The sequence below is a fragment of the Nyctereutes procyonoides genome, unplaced genomic scaffold (genome assembly GCF_905146905.1).
Source record: "Nyctereutes procyonoides isolate TBG_1078 unplaced genomic scaffold, NYPRO_anot_genome, whole genome shotgun sequence".
Taxonomy (NCBI): Eukaryota; Metazoa; Chordata; class Mammalia; order Carnivora; family Canidae; genus Nyctereutes; species Nyctereutes procyonoides.
The window spans coordinates 2,569,335-2,592,212 of NW_026575145.1; the positions used below are offsets into that span (position 1 = coordinate 2,569,335).

Here is a 22,878-nt window from a genome sequence, read left to right on the forward strand (position 1 = left end):
AAGTTGAGAGATTTAATAAGAACATGCATTGGGATGTATAACAAGAACAGTATCTAGGTAGAAGAACACCATACCATTGCTCAGAAGATTTCTAAGATAACATCTTTGTCTAGGGAAGAGATTCAAGAAAGAAAGAGAAAGAAGAAAGAAAGAGAAAGAAAGAAAGAAGAAAGAAAGAAGAAAGAAAGAAAGAAAGAAAGAAAGAAAGAAAGAAAGAAAGAAGAAAGAAGAAAAGAAAGACAGAAAAAGAAAGAAAGAAAGAAAGAAAGAAAGAAAGAAAGAAGAAAAGAAAGAGAGAAAGAAAGAAAGAAGAAAGAAAGAAAGAAAGAAAGAGAAAGAAGAAAGGAAAGAAAGAAAGAAAAAGAAAGAAGAAAGAAAGAAAGAAAGAAAAAAGAAAAGAAGATGTTTCTCAAGGACACAGGAAAACAGAAAATGGAGGCCCTGATGTTCTATGAATGGTACAAAACTAGAGCCCAGGGGCACCTGGGTGGCTCAGTTGGTTTAGCATTTTGTTAAATTCTGTTTAAAATTCCTTACTAATAAAAGCTCCCAAAGTTAAGTTTTCCTTGTCCTGCTAATTCCTTACAGATGTATTGTCTCTTTGTCTAAAAATTAGAAAGGCTACCTGCCTTAGTTATTTCTTTAGATACCAATTTCAATATTGGGCCTCTATGGGCATGTAAAAAAAACTTTGATTTTTTTCCCCTCCTGTTCATATTTTACATAAATTTTTAGTCTAGCTGGAAGAATTTGAAGGGCAAATGAAGAATTTTTCCTTTCCTTACACGGGTAAGGAAAATGAGGAACTGTTTTATATACCAGATGATTCGGTTTCATATAGTAACATCCCCAGTGCTTTAATGGATTTAGTTTGTTTTATTTTTAATGTATATTATAAATATATAATATTTATATTATAAATGTAATGCTTATTAGAAGTAGATAGATTAAAAAAAGAATTAGACAAATATATTTTCAAAACTACCTATATAAGACAGTTGGATACAATGGATGGGGTTTCTTTCAGTTATAACCAAAGACTCAAATAAAAGTAGGTTAAATAATAGGTCTTTGTTTTCTTATACAATGAAGTCCAGAAGAAAGGTCATTGCAGGATGAGTTAATTCAGGGCTCAATGGAGTCCCAGTGTTTTCCACCTTTCTTCTCTGCAGTACTCAGCATGTCAATGATGTCTTGCAAGCTCTGTTAATGCATGATAAATTCCCGGGCAACTCTAGGCAGCACATGCAGATATAACATCATCCAGGGGAGTACTGGGAATTTTTTTTGCTCATCTCTCTTTTATCTAGCAAGAAAAATCTTTCCAAGAAGCAAGATTTCAATCTCACCACACTGGTAAGGATTGCACACATATTCATGCATAAGCCAATCAATGGCTAGACTAATCAGACCTTTATGATTGATTTAAATCATTCATTATTCACTCCAGGGCCTGGAGGGTAGGGGTGGGCTATGTATGTCTTCTGAAACACTAATTGCATATCAGAAGACTACCCACACAAAATTAATGTGTTTCCAGTGAGGAAGAATAATAGTAGAGGGTATGCCCACTGGGTTGGCAACCAGAGTGGCTGCCACAGTGGGTGAAGGCATTCATTGTAAGAAGTGAGATAAAATGACAAATCAAAAATATCATAAATTTTTTATTTTATTTTGTTTCTGTTGCAGAGAAAAACATTTATCCATGCTTGCTGGCTTGAGGAGATAGAGGAAGAGAATGAATCGAAAGGAGAGAATAAATGGATTAACTATTATTCTAGGAGAGTAGCCAGACCTTTGGGAAAAAACTAAACAAGCTCTTTGATGATTGCTATTGTGTTACTGTTGTTTTGCTGTAAGGAGAAAGGCGTCTTGCTGATGGGAGGTCAAACTCTACCACAAAGAGGCAGGATGCATTTTTTGTGTTTCTAGGAGTTGTTAGAAAGTTGCCAAGACCCTCATATGAATCCTGAAAGATTAGGAAAAGGGACGAGAATAGTGATCTCATTAAAAGTTGATTACTGAGCCTTTCAAGTTAATCTTCTTCAGAATGTAAAAACCTTAAAGAGAAATGATCCTAGTCTAACCTGTTTTATATTAAATTATTTCTTTTCATTAAAATTCACTCAAAATTAGAGTTATTGCATGACAGAGTTTCTCCAGATATGTCCTGGCTTATGTGGGCTAAGCCGGTATAAATTTTTTTTTTAGGATTTTATCTATTTATTTGAGAGACAGCATGAGACACAGCAGGAGCAAGGACAGAGGGAGAGGGAGAAGCAGAATCTCACTGAGCAGGGAGCTCAATATGAGGCTTGATCCCAGGACCTTTGGGTATCATGACCTGAGCCAACTGAGCCACCCAGGCAGCCTGGGCCAGTATAATTATTAATAACTCATATATTTTTAAAATATTTTATTTAGGGCAGCCCGGGTGGCTCAGCGGTTTAGCACCTGCCTTCAGCCCAAGGCCTGATCCTGGAGACCCAGGATCGAGTCCCGCATCAGGCTCCGTGCATGGAGCCTGCTTCTCCCTCTGCTTGTATCTCTGCCTCTCTCTGTGTGTGTCTCTCATGAATAAATAAATAAAATCTTTAAAAAAAAAAGATTTTATTTACTTATGAGAAACACACAGAGAGAGGCAGAGACACAGGCAGAGGGAGAGGTAGGCTCCCTGCTGGGAGCCTGATGCGGGACTTGATCCCAGGACTCCAGGATCATAACTGAGCCAAAGGAAGACAACCACTGAGCTACCCAGGTGTCCCAATAACTCATATTATTTTCTCTTAAAATTGTCCTGATTGGATAATAAATCCTATGCTTACCTTATCAGAACAAGGAAGATATTCAGATACTTGGTAACTAAAAACATAACAAACACCTACTATGTTATCAGTCAAAATGTTACCATAAGTCAAAATAAGTTTCATACTCTAACAAGGGATTAAACAACAGTCAATAGCATCATGCAGTCTGCCCCACTGGGCAAGAAGCAAGTTCAGTGTAAGCCATCTCTTTTTTCTATGATGGCTGTCACTTCCTAATGCATTTGATTAGTATACTGACCAGCAGTGCCTCTCTCAACAACATCCTTTCTTTTGTCTCTGAGAAGTGGAATGTCCTCAGAAATCATATTCCAGTCTCAATGACATGCTCATCAAGCTTCTGATCTATAGTAATCTGATTTATGTATTAAAAATTTTCTCTGTTGAGCTTTAACCTAGAAAACAAAGGCTATGAAATCTAAATATCCAACTTACTATTGGATATCTCAACCTGAATATCGTTTATTAAATTACTCATTTAGTTGTCAGAAAATTCAATTCCTTTCAATTATATAAGTGGCTCCCAGTTTTCTTCTTGCCACCACCTTCCAGAATATGGAAGTGGTTGTATTTTTCTACTTCTTTAGAAAGATTATTCTAGGGCAGCCCGGGCAGCTCAGTGGTTTAGCGCTGCCTTCAGCCCAGGGTATGTGTGATCCTGGAGACCCGAGATTGAGTCCCATGTCGGGCTCCCTGCATGGAGCCTGCTTCTACCTCTTCCTGTGTGTCTGCCTCTCTCTCTCTCTCTCTCTCTCTCTCTCTCTGTGTGTGTCTCATGAATAAATAAATAAAATATTTTAAAAAGAGAAAGAAAGAAGAAAAAGAAAGAAAGAAGAAAAGAAAGAAAGAAAGAAAGAAAGAAAGAAAGAAAGAAAGAAAGAAAGAAGAAAGAAAGAAAGAAAGAAAGAAAGAAAGAAAGAAAGAAAGAAAGAAAGGAAAGAAAGAAAAAGAAAGAGAGAAAGAAGAAAGAAAAGAAAGAAAGAAAGAAAAGAAAGAAAGAAAGAAAGAAAGAAAGGAAAGAAAGAAAGAAAGAAAGAAAGAAAGAAAGAAAGAAAGGATTATTCTAGTGGCAAATTTGGAATTTGGACCGCTAGGTATTTCCAATCTGATAGGACTTGTCTTCCCTGAAGAAGAGTTGTCTGCCAATGGCTGAATAAGGTAAGAGTTGGTTAGAAGGCATAAAGAAAACATGTATTTAGAAAAACTACTGATGAGTGGGAAAGGGAATTAACCAAGAATAAAGAAAAAAATTTCAGAGGATAACTGGTAAAATCATAAATTTGTGGTGACAATGGATGACTTATTTGGGGATATCTATATCAATATGTATATACGTATTTTTCCCCTAGCAACACTACCCAACCTAGAATACAATTGATCCAGATAGATCTCAAGATAGATTTAGAGTGAGTTGTTTTCAAAGTAGAAGTGATGAAATCAGGAAGAAAGGACTTTGAGAGCACTAATTTAAGAGATTTACAATAGTACTGGACTCTAGAGAAGGAGGTTTGCACAAACGTGGCTAAACATGAAAATGTGTAGAAACCAAGGACTTTAGATCCTGTAGAACAAGGTGATAGGGATAGAAAATTGGACTTAGAGAAGACTGTTATTGGTTTTTGGAATATGGAAATGAAAAAAGCTTAGAATAGCAATAGTTCTAAGAAAACCTCAGATTGTCTCAAGAATGGTGTGGGCTTGTACTGCTGAAGTTAAGGAGTAAATTTTACTGCTATTTGATATGTTAACAAAACTAAGACTGCTCTTAATCTTGGGCTCTGCCTTGGATAGACTTTGAGATGTGTACTTTCTGGGGAAAGTCCATGGCTACCATAAGGTTTTCAGGGGCTTTAATAAGCACCAATATGTTAAGACTGAATTAGACTTTTTAGATGAGGCTACATTTAATGAAAAAGTTTTTCCAAAATATCTATGGTTTTTTCTGCATATGGGCTGTAAGGATCTTATTTCAAGCAGGTGACTTATTACCTGTTCTAGCCTTATTAGTTACTCTTTACAGGTTTCAGAAGGAATTTTGAGCAGGGTCCAGGATATATTTGCTTTGTTCTTTTTTCTTCAACAGTTAATTTTATTTTTCTAGAAACATGGTATTAGACTTGTTAGAGAAAAAAAGTCATATTTTTTGAAACATCAAATTTTAATGAGACATGCAGTAAGTTTTATGTGACTATATTTGTTCAGAAAGTATCTTATTAAAATGAATTTGAATCAAAGAATTTCCTATATTCTCCTTTACTTCAATTAATTGCTTAAGAAGTTAATTCTGAAATAAGTTAGGTGTTTATAATAAGATGATATAGGAAGAAATATATTAATTAGAAACTTCTTAGAGATATAGCCTCTTAATCTGATTCCTAGAACTTTTAAAGGTTTTCCTTTAGGTTTTAAAACTTGGTTTTATTTTAGTTATTCATTAAAAGATGAATATGAAACTTAGAGGAGCATAGAGTTATTTGAAAATACCTAAGACATTTCTTATTGTCTACTTTTGTGGAAGAAGAAATTTAGGATGAATTTGGATTTTATAAGCTGCTTTATAATGGGAAGAAAATGATTCTCATAAAAGGAAAAGAAGTGATCATTTGTAAGCTTGAAATGAAACATTTAGAAAGCTTACCTTTTGTAACAAAAATGTAATCCTAAAATTGACAGTTGATTGATTTTACAAATACCTCAGTGTATGGAAATCCATCAGGAAAATGACAAAATGATAAAAGAGAATGTTGTACAGGAATATTAGTGAAGATTGAAACTCCTGCTAAAAAAGCCATGCTACCGCTGAGAACATCATTAGAGCTATTAACCAACCAGTATGCAATGCCAAACCCACATACTTGTAGTGATTGATTAGAAAGTAACTGAATTTATACTTTGTGCACTGGGCCAAAAGAACAGAAATAATATAAACTTGCTACAAAGTAACAGGTTCTTTATATATAATATATATCAAGGAAGCTTGTATATTTAATGCAATGAAAAAGTGAAATATTTCAAAAAATGTCACCAAGATTTTTAGGGATGAGGAAATAAATTAAAGTAAGACATAAACAGGAATAGTGACCAGTGATGAGGGAAGGATGTAAGCACCTTATATATTTTATTACCCATCACTACTTTGATTATAATTCTTAAAATTAATTGAACACTTTCTACTTGTCACCATTCACAATATTGTTTATATGTTAATCATCACAATTCTACGAAGTGTTAATGGTTGGCTCAGTCTACAAATAAGGAATCAGAGGCAAAGAGCAGATAATTAACTTTCCCAGTGGCATATGGTCAGTAAATGGCAGAACAAGGATGTGATGCCAAACTAATTCCAGGACAGATGTTTTTTACCACTCTACCATGATAGGCCAGATCCCTGCCTATCCATAATACAACCTGATTTTAAAAATATATACTGTCTCCAAATCTAAGAAATTTGGAAGAAGCATGATCATAACTTGTACAATTTGGTGGTTTTTTTTTTTTAATAAATTAATTTTTATTGGTGTTCAATTTACCAACATACAGAATAACACCCAGTGCTCATCCCGTCAGGTGTCCCCCTCCGTGCCCGTCACCCATTCACCCCCACCCCCCGCCCTCCTCCCCTTCCACCACCCCTAGTTCATTTCCCAGAGTTAGAAGTCTTTATGTTCTGTGTCCCTTTCTGATATCTCCCACACATTTCTTCTCCCTTCCCTTATATTCCCCTTCACTATTTGGTGTTTTTAAGTGGTGTTCTTGTATGACATCTTTCCAAGAATATAGAAAAAAACATTGCATATTAGAAATAACAAATTCATTATAAAATGTCAAATTTTTATAAAGAATTATGCATATAAGAATAAGGCAAACTGTGTGATATTTATAAAGAAGCAATAGAATAATTTCCTAATTATACTAAATAATATGAACCCAGGTCCTGATTTAAACCTACTCAAATTCCAACTTTGCCACTTAAAGTTGTGTAAACTTAAATGAATCACTTAGCCTCAATGAGCTCATGTGTTAAATGAGAACAGTAAATTAATTTATTTAACAGGGTTATATTGACAATTCCATGAGTTAATCTATAGTGAATGTTTAGCAAAATATCTTACAAATAGTAAGCAATTAAACCAACCACCATAATTAAAAACTATGAAATAAGGGTTATTTTAGTTGTCCATTGTAGTTAAACATGGATATGCAAATAATTAGAAGTTCATTCATGAGCCAAGGATGTATTTTAAAATAATAGATTACATTCACTGAATTTTTATTTCTTTTAACATTAAAATTAAGAATAGTGTAGATAAAATGAAATGGCAAAGGAAAAGAGTGCTTGACTGTTAAAATATTGTTAATATGCATAAAACACAAACAAAAAATTATTCTCATAGACTTGAGAATTTTTGGTATCAAAAAAGAAAAAAAATTTGTACCAATTAAGAAAACTCAATTTGAGCCCTCCTCCCTCTTCCCAGCTCCGGCGTCCCCAGATTGGAGCCCACCCGAGGGCCCCTCTCCCGCCCCCCCAGCCCAGCCACCCAGCCAGAACATCAGCCCCGGGGGGCAAACCAGCCCAGCCTGCCTCCCACCAGCCCAGCCCTGCCAGAGCCCCTCAAAGCATGAATCTCTTCTGATTCCTGGGAGAGCCATCATCTTGCCATCATCTTGGTACTCCCACCTCCTAGCCATCATCTTGCTACGGCTCACAACCTGGAAGTCCCGCTCTTGTGCGGGGATTTCAGGGAAGAGCCAGGTCCTGTTTGCTGTGGGGTTCACTGCCCGGTACCTGGACCTCTTCACCAACTACGTCTCGCTGTACAACACGTGCATGAAGGTGGTCTACATTGCCTGCTCCTTCACCACAGTCTGGATGATTTGCAGCAAGTTCAAAGCCACTTATGATGGGAACCATGTCACATTCCGAGTGGAGTTCCTCGTTGTTCCCACGGCCATCCTGGCATTCCTGGTCAACCATGACTTTACCCCTCTAGAGGCCCTCCGGACCTTCTCCATCCACCTGGAGTCGGTAGCCGTCCTGCCACAGCTGTTCGCGGGGAGCAAGACGGGCGAGGCAGAGACCATCCCCAGCCACTACCTGTTTGCTCTGGGCGTCCACCGCACGCTTTCTCTCTTCACCTGGCCCTGGCGCTACCACCGAGGGCTTCTTCGACCTCACTGCCATCGTAGCAGGCCTAGTCCAGACTGTCCTCTACTGCGATTTCTTCTACCTCTACATCACCAAAGTCCTGAAGGGGAAGAAGCGGAGTTTGCCTGCGTAGCCCTGGGCTCGGCCATCCCTCTCCTCGGCAGCCCAAGAGACCAGAGAGGCAGAGGAAGGCAGGGAAAGACCAACAAGAGCCTTCCCTTCCTGTCCAGGGGTGACTTTTTAAAGAACCAACCTCTCCGCACTCCCCAGCCCCGCTCCTGCCAGGTTTCAGGGGGGTGGTGGAGGACCCAAGTCTTGGGGAGCTCAGGACCTGGGGTGTTTGTAGTTTTTTGCCTTTTAGAAAAGAAAAAAAAATCTTTCCACTATTTAGTTTTTGATTCTGATGACTCCTTTCTCTTCTACTCTCTGGCCCCCAATTTTTATAGGCTGTTTTTGAATGTCCCATGGGGCAGGGTCGCATATCTTTGCCCTCCTCCAAGCCGCTTGGCTCCCTCCCAGATCCTACCCTCCAGCCTCGCCAGTTGCCAAACACTAAATCTGCAGACACTCACCTGTCTGACCTCCCACCATGGCCATGAACACATCCTCCCCCACAAAACCCCCCTCAACGTTTAGGATTGGGGAGAGGGAGGAGGGGAGGAACAGTCTCCCTGATTTTTCAATATAATTTTTTCCAGAGTTTGTTTTTTTTGGGCTTATCCTCATTTTTCGACAATTTAGGGGGGACGAGGGGCCGGGCATGGCAAGGGGGTTAGCCTGAGGGTCACCATTTGGCTCAACAGCCACGTTTTTGTACAGACTTGATGGTTGATTCTTTGTTCTCTTGAAATAAACCAGGGAAAATGATGCCTCTTTCGAAAAAAAAAATTCAATTTGATATTTAACTTTTAATGAAATGCATATCTTAGTTTACAACATAGGTAAGTAGTCCTTGTCAAATTATTCCACAAATTGTTCTATAATAAATACTTAGGTAAACAGATTTGATTGGCAGTTAATACTTCCCCAAACTAAGCTTTATCTTTATGCATTATAGGCGTATTTTAAGAATAGTTCAATCTGTACATATTGACAAAAACTGACATGGAGTATATCAATCCAATACCATTTTTTTTCCTTCGTCTAAATATTTCAGTCTTTGAGTACTAATAAAATGAAATATTTAAAATTTTATCTAATATTAGCTTGAAAGAACTTTCTGTAAAAATATCCTATACAGGATATGTTCTCTAACCTATATTTTAATATATTTGCTTCAGGCTTTTTGCCTTTTAGCTCCATTAGTGGAACGTCAGATCAGATTTTGCAAAAATACCAGTAAACAAAACCCCATGTTCACACTGTAATAATTTATTCTTAATCATAAACCCTGCTTTAATCTCTATTGTACCCACAGCTATCCATAAACTATATTCTATATTTATGCTTTCTTAAAACATGAAATGCTTGAAAGTAGTTTATGCCTAATATCAGTTTATGTTTGGTACTAAAGTTTAGACTAAAAATGTGAATATGATTCAGTTTTAGCAAATAATGTGAATCTTACAGAGAACTCCAAAGAGCTTTTTATGACTCATGTTTCTAAAACATAATTTTGCCCCACAGAATTATTCAGTAGTCATATAGATAAAATTTTAAACTTCCCTTGACCAAATAAAATAGTGCAAGTAGCACAATGACAAAGGTGATAAAATTTGATACTATAGTTGATCCTTTTTTTTTTCTATTTCTAAACCAAATACCAAAATATATATTGTTATATTTGTCTACAACAGTATTCAAACACTGTCTAGTCAACCTAATGTGTACATGATGGACAGAAAATGCATTAGGAAGTGAGGCTCATTATTAACTTGTGCTTTCCTGCTATTTCTTACTTTTAGAGTAGAAAAAGGTTTACAGGATTATGTATAATTTTAGTTAACAAAAAAATCCTACCAAACTTTTACTCAATTTTGAGTTAAATGGAATAACAGCACATTAATGCTTAATAAGGTAAAATCACCAATCCATAACATTAATGAAGGTCACAATTGAAATGTATGACTTTTATTTATCATGTGGTTCTTAAATTTAATGATTGAAAATCAAATTTTGAACAAGATGTCTAATTTTTATAACAAAAACTGCCCATAATTTCTGAAAAGTAGAAAATTATACAAACAAATAATATGTATAAAGATATAAGAAATCACTCTTTCAAAATAAAAAAAGGTTGTCTAAATAATTTGTAATTATATTCCTTAACATTTGTGTTTTCTTCATAGTATATATTTAATGCTGACATTCCTTCATGTGAACTTCTGCTGCCCTAATCACGGAATAAAGACATTGATATGCATATTCTATTACATTATTTTTTAAAAGATTTATTTAAATTTATTTTAGAGAGAGAGAGTGAGCGGGGGTTGAGGGCGGGAGACAGGACTAGAGGGAGAGACAGTCTTAAGCAGACTCCTTGCTGAGCACAGAGCCCCATTCTGGCTCAATCACAGGACCCTGAGATCATGACCTGAATAGAAGTCAAGAATTGAGCATTTGGGCCACCCAGGCACCTCATGTATGTCAGTTATTTTAGATGCCTTAGGCCTTTTTAGAAGCAATTATGAAAAACAGCAGTCAAGGTGACAGCAAAGGTCCTCTAACCAAAACCAAAATGGGTAAATAATTCTTATTGTGGGCTAAATTCCTAAGTTATAGGAAAGTCAAGAGGCTTGGGTTTCTCTTTTTATGACAGATCCAACTTATTTCCTTTACCTTTGCCTGCTTTAGTTCCTCACTGCAGGCCCATTGATGGGCTCATGCTCAGCCTGTATCCTACCAAGTCCCAGAACAGAGGGGGGAATCTTCCTGGAGGAAGACAGTATATGAACAGCAAACATCCTCTCCATCTAAAGTGTATCTTTCCTCAGTTGAGGACTCAGTGTATCCAGGAGGCCCAGTGTACCGCCTTTCCAGGCCACACATCTTCCTCCCATAAATAACACATCGTCCTAAAAAATAAATCATATAACACAAAGGAAAATAAATATCACTTCTAATCCTAGTGCACAGAGAAGCACTGTTACTTTTTTGCTGTATATTCCTGTTGCTTTATGCTATATACACAACAAACCCACACACACAAGCCATACAGTATATCCCAAAAGATTGCTTTAGGTTGGATTCTCTTATAAACAGACCCTGACTGATTTGAAGAAAAAAATCTTTTTTTTTTTTTTTTTTTACAGTAAACCCAAGAGCACCCATAAAGAAGAAGAGACATGCAGGTAGGAAAAAGCCTGCTGTGGGGGAATTAATAGATAAAGGATCACTGTGGGAGGCCAAGGGTCAGTTCTGCTGGGAACCTCCTGGAAACAGTGGTGAGCATAGCTTAGAATTGTCCCACCCAATGAATGAGGAGCCAGGAGTATTTATTCACAAACTCATCGAATGTTAGCTGTGGGCTATCCTCAATGATCTGAACTCTCTGCACTCCAGACTTGCCCTGCATATTCCTGCCACCTGAGAAAGGCCTCAGGCAATCGGAGAATCAGTTCGACAGTGTCCAAGGATGGTGGGGAGGGGGAATCCAATATACTTATAGAATAATCCAGATTATTCTTACACTGCTTTATTGTATAAGCTTTCATACCAGTGTAGCCTTATCTTATTTTTACATAGTTTTAACATCTTTATCAGCATAATAATTTTATAACAGGATATTACTGTATTATTTATTTCCTAGTTCCTACTGCAGGAAATACACATATTCTATAAATTTGCTATTTTAATTCATAATACACCAACTTGTTTATTATTTCTTTAGAATAAAATCGTAGAAGTAGAATAGTGGAGTCAGCACATTACAAATTTTGACCGACATTTCCTCATTATCCATTCTAAAAGATGTACCATTTTATACTCTCCCAAATAGAACAGCTAAATGCCTATTTCCCCACATCTTTTCTGTGGCTTTGTTTTATCAACGTTTCTAAACTTTACCTGCTTTTTTATTTTAAATCTGAACTAGTCATACCGTGAAAGGCAAATTGCTCATTTATTCTGTTACCATGTTATCCATCAGGATGTTAGGTTTCTCTTCTGTAGAAACCCTGAAGAAACTCTTTCATCTTCTTTGATGAAGTCCTCTAAAATTTGAAGAATTTAATGTCATACTTCTGACATTCAGTATCTTCATCTATAATTTGAAAAGGTACGCCATATTTTCTCTAACTAGACTTTTCCAAGGCAGTTGGTCTCTTGCTGAACCCAGAAGAGCCTTCAACACTTTTAATAAAAGTTGTCTTGACTTCCCCATGTTGCTGAAGTTAGCCATACAGATGACACTTAGATGTCATTCTCACATAGATAATACTCAAAACATATTTGTTGTTTTCAGTTTTATATCTTTTATAATTATACACATTTTTAAAACAAAAACACCTTTTTATAATTGTATACATTTAAAATTCAATGAAAATTGTTTTCCTAGGCATTGATCAAAATTTTGCTTTAAGATTTTACTCATGAGTATGATGCAGAAACATTTCTAATTTGCTAGTGTTAATATATTCCACTATTTCACTGGGATGTTTGCAAATAATATCTAAGTAACAGTTATTCTCTTTATTTTTTATTTTAATTTTAATTTTTTAAAAGATTTTATTTACTTATTCATGAGACATACACACACAGAGAAAGAGAGAGAGAGAGAGAGAGAGAGAGAGAGAGAGAGAGAGAGGCAGAGACACAAGCAGGCTCCAAGCAGGGAGCCCAATGTGGGACTCGATCCCAGGTCTCCAGGATCACACCTGGGCTGAAGGCGGTGCTAAACCCCTGAGCCACCTGGGCTGCCCCTAGTTTTTCTCTTTAATATTTTTAAACTCTATCCTAAGCTTTAAGAACATTCAAATATTTTATTTTTTAAAATATTTTATCTATTTATTTTAGAGAGGGGGAGGGGAGTAAGAGAGGGAGAGAGAAAGAGAGAGAGAGAGAGAAACAAACTCCCTGCTGAGTGTGAAACCCTACAAGGTGCTCTATTCCATAATCCCAAAACAATGACCTGAGTCAAAATCAAGAGTCAGAAGCTCAGCCAGCTAAGCCAACCAGGCTCCCTAGAACATTTGGATATTTTAAAGAGAATCTGTTTTCTTACCATTTCTGGGTAGAAAGCTTCTGAATGAACAAGAAGTATTGTAACACTATATTTTGCTGGGGATATGTTTTATTAGTTATGCACCCAAGGAGCTATTTTGTTAATTTGAATCATACCATCCAAAATATTCTGCGACAATGGGGAAATTTCTGTCAAAATGTACGATTACTAGTCATTCAAAAAGGAATAAATTCTATTAAACTGATGTGACATTTGTTATCATTAAAATTAAGTAGACTTGGTTAGGTGCACTTAGAGACAGCTTAGGTTCTGCTTGTGGATCTTCTCTGCCTTTTATACCTGAGATAAGTACTAGAGCAAAACAATTAGGATAAAGCACTGATCTCAGCTAATTAATCAGTACATAGTTCAAAACTTTTACAATACAACAAAATAGTGTGCCACTTAATATTAATATGTATATACATCCATTTTAGTTGGCTAACACATTCTCTCTACAAAATAAGCTCTGAATTTAAAAGTCAGGGTATACACCCATTCTATAACTTGACTCAAATAGGTATAATTCCTATCTCTTCTATTTTTTTTTCTTTTTAGTTCTCCTAGGCTCAGTATCTGAAGCCTTTCCAGTAGAAGTTAAAATTTTAAATTGACTTCTCTTTTTCCTGAGTAAGAACTCTTTGAAGCCACTCACTCTAAAACGCTAAATGACAGAATAAATACTGTCTACTCCCAAGTGGAAGTACTTGGCTTTATCAGAAATAGATAACTATCCCACTAAGAAAAAGTCTCACTCTCTCTGGTAGTGAGGTCTAGATAACCTGCAGAGTCCTTTCCTGACCCTGCTCTTAGTTCTAACTAAAAAAGGAAATTTTCTCAAATATGTCACTCTGCTGCCTGTCACTCTACCTTCCTTCAACCAGCATGACCTAACACCCATCTGCTGCATGCCAGAAATACCATGTTATTCCTCCCTCTCCAGCATGTCCTTTGGAGAAAAAAATGTTTTGTTTTGTTTTGTTTTTTTCTTAAAATTCTAAGTATCTAAGCTTGGTTGAAATAAAAGACATAAATTTGACAGAAGTGTCAACCTGTGTAGAAGATTTTTCCTCTACTAAATATACTCTTGTTTTATTCCTTTTGTCTAACAGCTCAGATAATTGTGCTTTATTTTTTAAAAGATTTTATTTATTTATTTGAGAGAGACAGAGAGAGAAAGCATGCACAGAGAGAGAGAGAGAGAGAGAAAGAAGCAGACTCCCTGCTGGGCAGGGAGCCTAATGGGGAGCCCGATCCCAGGACCTGAGATCATAATCTAAGCCAAAGATAGATGCTTAATGAACAGAGCCACTTAGGTACCCTGATGATTGTGTTTTAAATAGAAAGAAATATATTATAGATAAGAAATAACCAATATTAATTAATACTATCCAGACAGAATAATATTTTTATTTTGTTCTGTTTTGTTTTAGCTACTACAAACTTGCTCCTCTATATCACCTCCACACACCCCACACACATGCTATGGTTCATGAGATTTTGGAGGCTGAGCAACCCTAAGACTTGCAGTTGCAAGCTGGAGGCCCAGGACAGCTAATGGTGTAGTTGCACTCTGAGTCCAAAAAGTTGAGAACCAGGGGAACTGATGATGTGCATTCCAGTCTAACAGCTGGCAGGCTTGAGACACCAAAAGAGCTGTAGTTTCAAGTATAGTCTGAAAGCAAGAAAACACTGATGTTCCAGCTCAGCAGTCAGAGGAGAAGTTCTTTCTTTTATTCTTGGTTCTTGGGATGATTAGCCTTTTTTTTTTTTTTTTCTTTTCTGTTTGGGCCATCAACTCATTTGGTGAGGGTCACTCACATTAGGGAGAGCAATCTGCTTTACTCAGTCTAACAACTCAAAAGTTAATCTCATCCAAAAACAGCCTCACAGACACACCAGAATAATGATTCATGGTTCACAAATACCTTGGTACCTTGTGCCCCAGTTAGGTTAACACATCAAATGAATCATTATACCATAGGTCATCTGGCCTGAATGAATAATCTAATAAAAAATAAGGACCTCATTTTTTTTCTGATGGAAAAAAAGTTTTATTTGTTGTTGCTTTTTTTTGTAGTTTCAAGTTTTTAATTTAAATTCCAGCTAACATATTAATATATAGTATAATACGAGTTTCGGGAGTAGATTTAGGGATTCATCACTTACATACAACACCCAGTGCTTATCACAAATGTCCTCCTTAATATTCATCACCCATTTAACCCTTCCCCTCACCTACCTCCCCTCCAGTAACCCTCAGTTTGTTCTCTATAGTTAAGAGTCTCTTATGATTCTCCTGTTTTTCTTCCCTTATGTTAATCTATTTTGTTTCTTGAATTCCACCAGTGAAATCATACGGTATTTGTCTTTCCCTGATTGACTTATTTTACTTGACAAAATTCACTCTAGATCCTTCTACATCATTCCAAGTGGCAAGATTTCATTCTTTTTGATGGCTGAGTAATATTGTATTGTATCTAGATCTAGATCTAGATCTAGATGGATAGATAAATCTCACAACTTTTTTTTTATTTAAAGATTCTATTTAGGGATCCCTGGGTGGCGCAGCGGTTTGGCGCCTGCCTTTGGCCCAGGGCGCGATCCTGGAGACCCAGGATCGAATCCCACGTCGGGCTCCCGGTGCATGGAGCCTGCTTCTCCCTCTGCCTGTGTCTCTGCGCCTCTCTCTCTCTCTCTGTGACTATCATAAATAAATAAAAAATTAAAAAAAAAGATTCTATTTATTTATTCATGAGAGACAGAGAGAGAGGCAGAGACATAAGCAGAGGGAGAAGCAGGCTCCATGCAGGGAGCCTGATGTGGGACTCGATCCCGGAACTCCAGGATCAGCCCTTCAGGCTGAAGGCAGGAGCTAAATTGCTGAGCCACCCAGGCATCCCCGATCTTACAACCTCTTTATCCATTTAAAAGTTGATGGACATTTGGGATCTTTCCATAATTTGATTATTGTAGATAATGATGCTATAAACACCAGGGTGACTGTTTCCCTTTGAATCAGTATTTTTGTATCATTTGAGTGAATACCTAGTAATGCAATTGCTGTTTTATAGAGTAGTTCTATTTTTTAACTTTTTGAGGAACCTCCATACTGTTTTCCAGAGTGGCTGTACCAGTTTTCATTGCCCCGAATGGTGTAAGAAGGTTCCCCTTTCTCCACATCCTTGCCCACACCTGTTGTTTCTGTGTTGTTAATTTTAGCCATTCTGACAGGTGACAGGTGATATCTCATTGTAGTTTTGACATAATAAGCACTTGGAAGACATGGTCAAGGAGAACTTCACTGTAATGTAAAGGAAGGGCAGGAGTTGGGCAGAGTGGAGATGGGGGAGTGGGTGGGTGGTAGGAGGTAAAGGATAAAGAAAGGAGCATCAACAAAGCCAAGATCCTGGTTACAGAATGTAGCTGCTGAGACCACCCTTAGCCTCTCCGGGTGTCCATGATTAAAAGCAACAACTACAACTACAAAACAATCTGAAGGCAAAACACAGTCACTTTCTGATTGATCTGAGGTTTCAAATATATACTGATAGGCAGATCTACTTTGAGAGGGATGGCCCAAGATTTAAAAGATAAAGGTATCCTAGTTTTATACTATGAGTGAAGAAGCATCAGTGTCATCATTGTACTTAATTTATCCACCCAAGTCCCAACACATGATGATAAAGTTTTCTCTACATTAGTGTTTAATTAGGTGCCAAGAATTTTGACATAGCTAACATAGTGGGAAGCATGGAGATGGGCTGGGGAGAACGTAAAGAGGTTCCCTGTAAGCTATTCAGCTAGTGTGAAATGGTTTTGCTGCATTGGCTCATCTTGCAGAGCTTGAGAGCTACCTGCAAAGCCATTCACTTTAAGTAGATGCACTGCTGAGATGACTTTCTTTTTAAATCTACTCGATTTCTTACTTTTAGGAAACTTTTTATTAAAATATATTCACATTAAAAAGTGCACATCCAATAAGTGTAAATATGAATTTTTCAACTGATGAGCATACCCCTGCAAGTGCTTTCAGAACAAGAAATAGAACATTACCATCCTACACAAGTACTCCTTATGCTTCTCAGTAACGAACTGCCCCCTGACAAGGGTAACCATTACTCGAACTTCTAGACAGACAGGTTAGTTTTGCCCATTTCTGTACTTAATTTAAATGGAAAATATACCAATTAATTAAACATGTTTTTAAGAGCAGTATTAAGAAATCAAATATTATACTTTGAACCTACACTCTATCACAGCTCTTAAACAAGTTCTTCAGCCCAGATTATTATTATTATTATTATTTTGGTCTTACATAGGGTTCTCATTTGTCTGGACTAAGGTCTCTTTTACTCTGTACTTGTCTTATTTTGGCCACTTCCTCATCATTTACCTTAGAACTTGCCTGCAGATTGGACCCAGCATCTGGACTCTGATGTTTCTTTCCTTTGTCACTTGCCTGTATAGGCCCTGTGTTCCTCCTGTTTCCCAAATGGCCAGTTGAATCTCCCCAGTCAGTGAAACTCATCTCAGTAACAAGATTGAAAATGATCTTTGTCTTGATTTGACTTTAAGTCTACCGATGTATTTCTGAGTTGCTCAGCAGTGAGTCCATGCAACTTTTCCCTTCATCCCTTTCATCTAAGTGACACGAGCCTGAAAGAAATGTAGAGAATCTTGATCCTCTAAAACTGAACATGAATCAGTCCTTCCACACCTGATTAGGGTGTGTGGGATATATTTAGCAGTTATTAATAATGATAATTAAAATCACCATGAGTTGTTATTAAGACATCAAAGTGACAAAAGGGCAAATAATGATAATTTAGTGGGCTATTTATCCAATCCATTCTCCCAGAAAGATTTGAGCATCACGCCAAAGTGCTTGAAAGCATAAAGTAAGTTAGGCAAGACCAAGGACAGCAAGTAGAAATAGTTTGCAATCCTCCATCAAGAGTGATGTGCTGAGTTGAAAAAATGTGACAAGGAGCTACAGACTCTCATGGCTGTCAAACAAATAAAGCAATATTTATCTAGCTAAGGTAGTTCCAGTAATGATAGAAAAGTCTCATAGAAGACATATATTTGCTCTCTGGGAGCAAATAAACTATTAAAAAGCTGCCTTCAACTTTTATTCCTGTTAGAGCTAGGCCTTGTTAAATGTCTCCCATCTGGGTTTCCAGAAATAAATGGATAAAAGTGAGAATATGTGTGTGCTTGAACAATTGTTTATTATTAAACATATTGAAAGTCTAATTTTTGTGCCTCACTGATGACTAATAGCAAGATTTGTCTCGGCACTTCTGTCATAAAGAAGGATCTCAATCATTCTAGCAGACAGTAGGGAACTGAGAAGGGCAGGGAGAAAAAAAGAGAAATACTGGAAATATAGAAAATTAAAAAAAACAAGTTTTCCATCAGACACTACTCGGATGTATCTTTGAGGAAGCAAAAGAGGACTGTGCTTGGATTCATGATGGGATGATAAGAAACTTTTCCATAAGATAATTTTCACCATCTAAATTTAAGGAATTGTTAACTTGCATCAAATTTTTAGAGCTTTAATTGGTGCATACAAACTATCTGGTAATTATCGTAGTGTATCTTGAGTTTTGAGTTATCTTTTCATGTGCACACATTCTATCTCTCAAATTAGATTTCTCCATATCTATTTTCATTATATTCTCCCATACATCTGGCACAGAGTAGAGTAGAATTGAGTATTTGGCACTCAATAGATGATGGTTGATGAATTGACTGGGTCATTTTAATTCTATAGAAAAAAATTTACTGTTTTAAATTTGATCCAGATAGAGTAGCTGAAATATAAATAATGTATTTGCAAACAGAATGTCATGAAAACACTTCTGCATGAGGATATATCTACAGTATTAATTTAGTAACACCAGTCCTCCAATCTTTCAACAAACTTCAAAATTATTTTGCCTGTTGCCTGTTGGCTAACAAATAAGGTTTCAAGAGAAAAAGCATGTAACTCACAACCTAGATTTTATCTTTGTTTAGGTCTAAGTTAAAACTGGAGACTGGGCTTAAGAAATAGAGAAAGAAATACCATTCAGAACACTGAGATTTAACAAGTTTGGAGCTGTCAGATCCATGCAGCTGTACTCAGGAGATAGTGCCTGATTTGCTGTGCCACTGATTGGATGAGGAACTGCCACTGTTATAATTAGGAAAGAAAGTGTGAATCTTGATATACCAGACAATGAAATCCTTTCCATAGGCCATTTTCCAGAAGAATGAAACTATCTGTCACCTAATAAACATGAGTTGGGACAGTGACATTGGATCAATGATGAGAATTAAATATTAATATGATATAATATGTATGTCCTTATAGATTTAAATCTAAATATTTATATTGTTCATCTGAATGAGCCAATTAACTTATTTTGCTTAACTTAATTTACTTATGTCACTTGATCATATGAGTGATGAAAATAATTTGGACAATTTCTAAATACTGTAGCATCTAGAACATTAAGAATTATATCTTTTAATAATGAAGTTTTGTGAAAAAAAAACATGTCCTGAAATGCTTGGTTGGATTTTTTTCAAAATCAGTAAGAGCTGCATTAGCAAATTAGTAAGAGTTATTAAGAATATTATTGTGTGTTAACCTTAATTGGTCATTAAAAATTTATTTCCTTAATATTTCATATTTCTTTAAAAGATTTTTCTTAGATTTAACTTTATCCATATTTTATTATTTTAAAAGTACTCAAAGAAAACAGAGACACTATCATTTATTTCCAGAAAAAAATTAATCCTGAGCTAAATATGTATTAGGCAGAGTTCTTCAAAATACTAATATCGGGGGAGGGCGGGGCAAGATGGCAGAAAAGTAGGGGTCCTCAATTCACCTGGTCCCACCAACTTACCTAGATAACTTTCAAATCATCCTGAACACCTATGAATTCGACCTGAAACTTAAAGAGAGAACGGCGGAATGCTACAGAGAGAAGGGTTTTCACTTGTAGCAAGAATCATCTAGAGTGAAATTTACTTTGGTTGTGGTTGATATTCTTGACTCAGCCGACCCAAACAGCCACTCTGCAATGACTAGAAGGAAGAATTCACCCCAAAATAATCAGAAACAGTACTCTCTGCCACAGAGTTACAGAATATGGATTATAATTTGATGTCAGAAAGCCAATTCAGAAGCACAATTATAAAGCTACTGGTGGCTCTGGAAAAAAGACTTCATGACTACAAAATTTAGAACTAATCAGGCCAAACTTAAAAACCAATTAAATGAGATGCAATCCAAACTGGAGGTCCTAACGACAAGGCTTAATGAGGTAGAAGAAAGAGTGAGTGACATAGAAGACAAGTTGATGACAAGGAAGCAAGCTGAGGAAAAAAGAGAAAAACAATTAAAAGACTATGAGGAAAGGTTAAGGGAAATAAATGATAGCCTCAGAAGGAAGAATATACATATAACTGGGGTTCCAGAGGGCGCTGAGAGGGCCTGAGGGCCAGAAAGCATATGTGAACAAATTATAGCTGAGAACTTCCCTATTTTGGGGAGGGAAACAGGCATTCAAATCCAGGACATAGAGAGGTCTCCTCCCAAAATCAATAAAAACTGTCCAACACCTCGACATTTAATAGTGAAACTTGCAAATTCCAAAGATAAAGAGAGAATCCTTAAAGCAGTAAAAGACAAGAGATCCCCAACTTATATGGGGAGAAATATTAGATTAACAGCAGACCTCTCTACAGAGACCTGGCAGGCCAGAAAGGGCTGGCAGGATATATTCAGGGTTCTAAATGAGAATAAATGCAGCCAAGAATACTCTATCCAGCAAGGCTCTCATTCAGAATAGAGAGATAAAGACCTTCCAAGATAGGCAGAAACTGAAAGAATATATGACCTCCAAACCAGCTCTGAAATAAATATTAAGGTGAACCTTGTAAAAGAAAGAGGAAGCCCCCCCAAAAAAAATCCACAAAAACAATGACTGATTAGGTATGTTGATGATACTACATTCATATCTTTCAATAATTACTGTGAATGTGAATGGGCTGAATGATCCCATGAAAAGACGCAGAGTTTCGGACTGGATAAAAAAGCAAGACCCATCTATTTGCTGTCGACAAGAGACTCATTTTAGACTCATTCAGGACCTCCAGCCTGAAAATGAAAGGTTGGAGAACCATTTACCATTCAAATGGTCCTCAAAATAAAGCTGGGGTAGCAATCCTCATATCAGATAAATTAAAGTTTATCCCAAAGAATGTAATAAGAGATGAAGAGGGATACTATGTCATACTTAAAGGGTCTATCCAACAAGAAGACCTAACAATCATGAATATTTATGCCCCTAATGTGGGAGCTGGCAAGTACACCAATCAATTAATAACCAAAGTAAAGACATACTTAGATAATAACAAACTGATTATAGAAGCCTTCAACACAGCACTTTCTGCAAATGACAGATCTTCTAAGCACAACATCACCAAAGACACAAGGGCTTTAGATGATACCAGATGGATTTCACAGCTATATACAGATGGATTTCACAGATACATACAGAACTTTCCATCCGAATGCAACTGAATACACAAGTTGCACATGGAACTTTCTCCAGAATAGACCACTGGGTCACAAATCACGTCTCAACCAATACCAAAAGAATGGGATTGTCCCTTGCATATTTTCAGACCTCAATGCTTTGAAACTGGAACTCAATGACAAGAAGAAATTTGGAAGAAACCCAAACATGTGGAGAGGTTAAAGAGCATCCTGCTAAAAGATGAATGGGTCAACCAGGAAATTAGAGAAGAATTAAAAAGATTCATGGGAACTAATGAAAATGAAGATACAACGGTTCAAAATCTTTGGGATACAGCAAAAGCAGTCCTAAGAGGGAAATACATCTCAATAAAAGCATCCCTCAAAAAAATTGGAAAAAACCTCAAATACACAAGCTAACCTCACACCTAAAGGAACTGGAGAAAGGACAGCAAATAAAACCTTCACCCAGCAGAAGAAGAGAGATAATAAAGATATGAGCAGAACTCAATGAAATAGACACCAGAACTGTAGAACAGATAAAAAAAACAAAACAAAACAAAACAAAAAACAGGAGTTGATTCTTTGAAAGAATTAATAAGATAAATAAACCATTAGCCAGCCTTATTCAAAACAAAAAAGACTCAAATTAATAAAATCATGAATGAAAGAGGAGAGATCATAACCAATACCAAGGAAATACAAATGATTTTAAAAACATATTATGAGCAGCTCTGTACTAATAAATTAGGCAATCTAGAAGAAATGGACATATTTCTGGAAAACCACAAATTACCAAAACTAGAACAGGAAGAAATAGAAAATCTGAGCAGGCCAATAACCAGGGGAGAAATTGAAGCAGTTATCAAAAACCTACCAAGACACAAAAGTCCAGGACCACATGGCTTCCTAGGGGGAATTCTATCAAATGTTTAAAGAAGAAATAATACCTATTCTACCAAAGCTGTTCTAAAGGATAGAAAGGGATGGAATACTTCCAACCTCTTTACATGAGGCCAGTATCACCTTAATTCCAAAACCAGACAAAGATCCCCCTAAAAGGAGAATTATAGATCAATATCCCTGATGAATACAGATGCAAAAATTCTCAAGAAGATACTAGCCAACAGGATCCAACAGTACATTAAGATTATTCACCATAACCAAGTGGGATATATCTCTGGGATGCAAGGTTGGTTTA

At 36.6% G+C, this 22,878-nt stretch overlaps 1 protein-coding gene across 1 annotated transcript in view; it reads left to right on the top strand.

The window, feature by feature from the left end:
* The window catches only part of LOC129499366 (ER lumen protein-retaining receptor 1-like), a 136,545-nt gene extending 128,405 nt beyond the window's left edge, over nucleotides 1-8,140 (top strand). The window contains 2 exon segments of the mRNA XM_055309046.1: nucleotides 7,220-7,979; nucleotides 7,981-8,140. Of these exon segments, the coding sequence (XP_055165021.1) occupies nucleotides 7,220-7,979; nucleotides 7,981-8,107 (887 nt within the window). The 3' untranslated portion in view covers nucleotides 8,108-8,140.
* The last annotated feature ends 14,738 nt before the right edge of the window (nucleotides 8,141-22,878 follow it).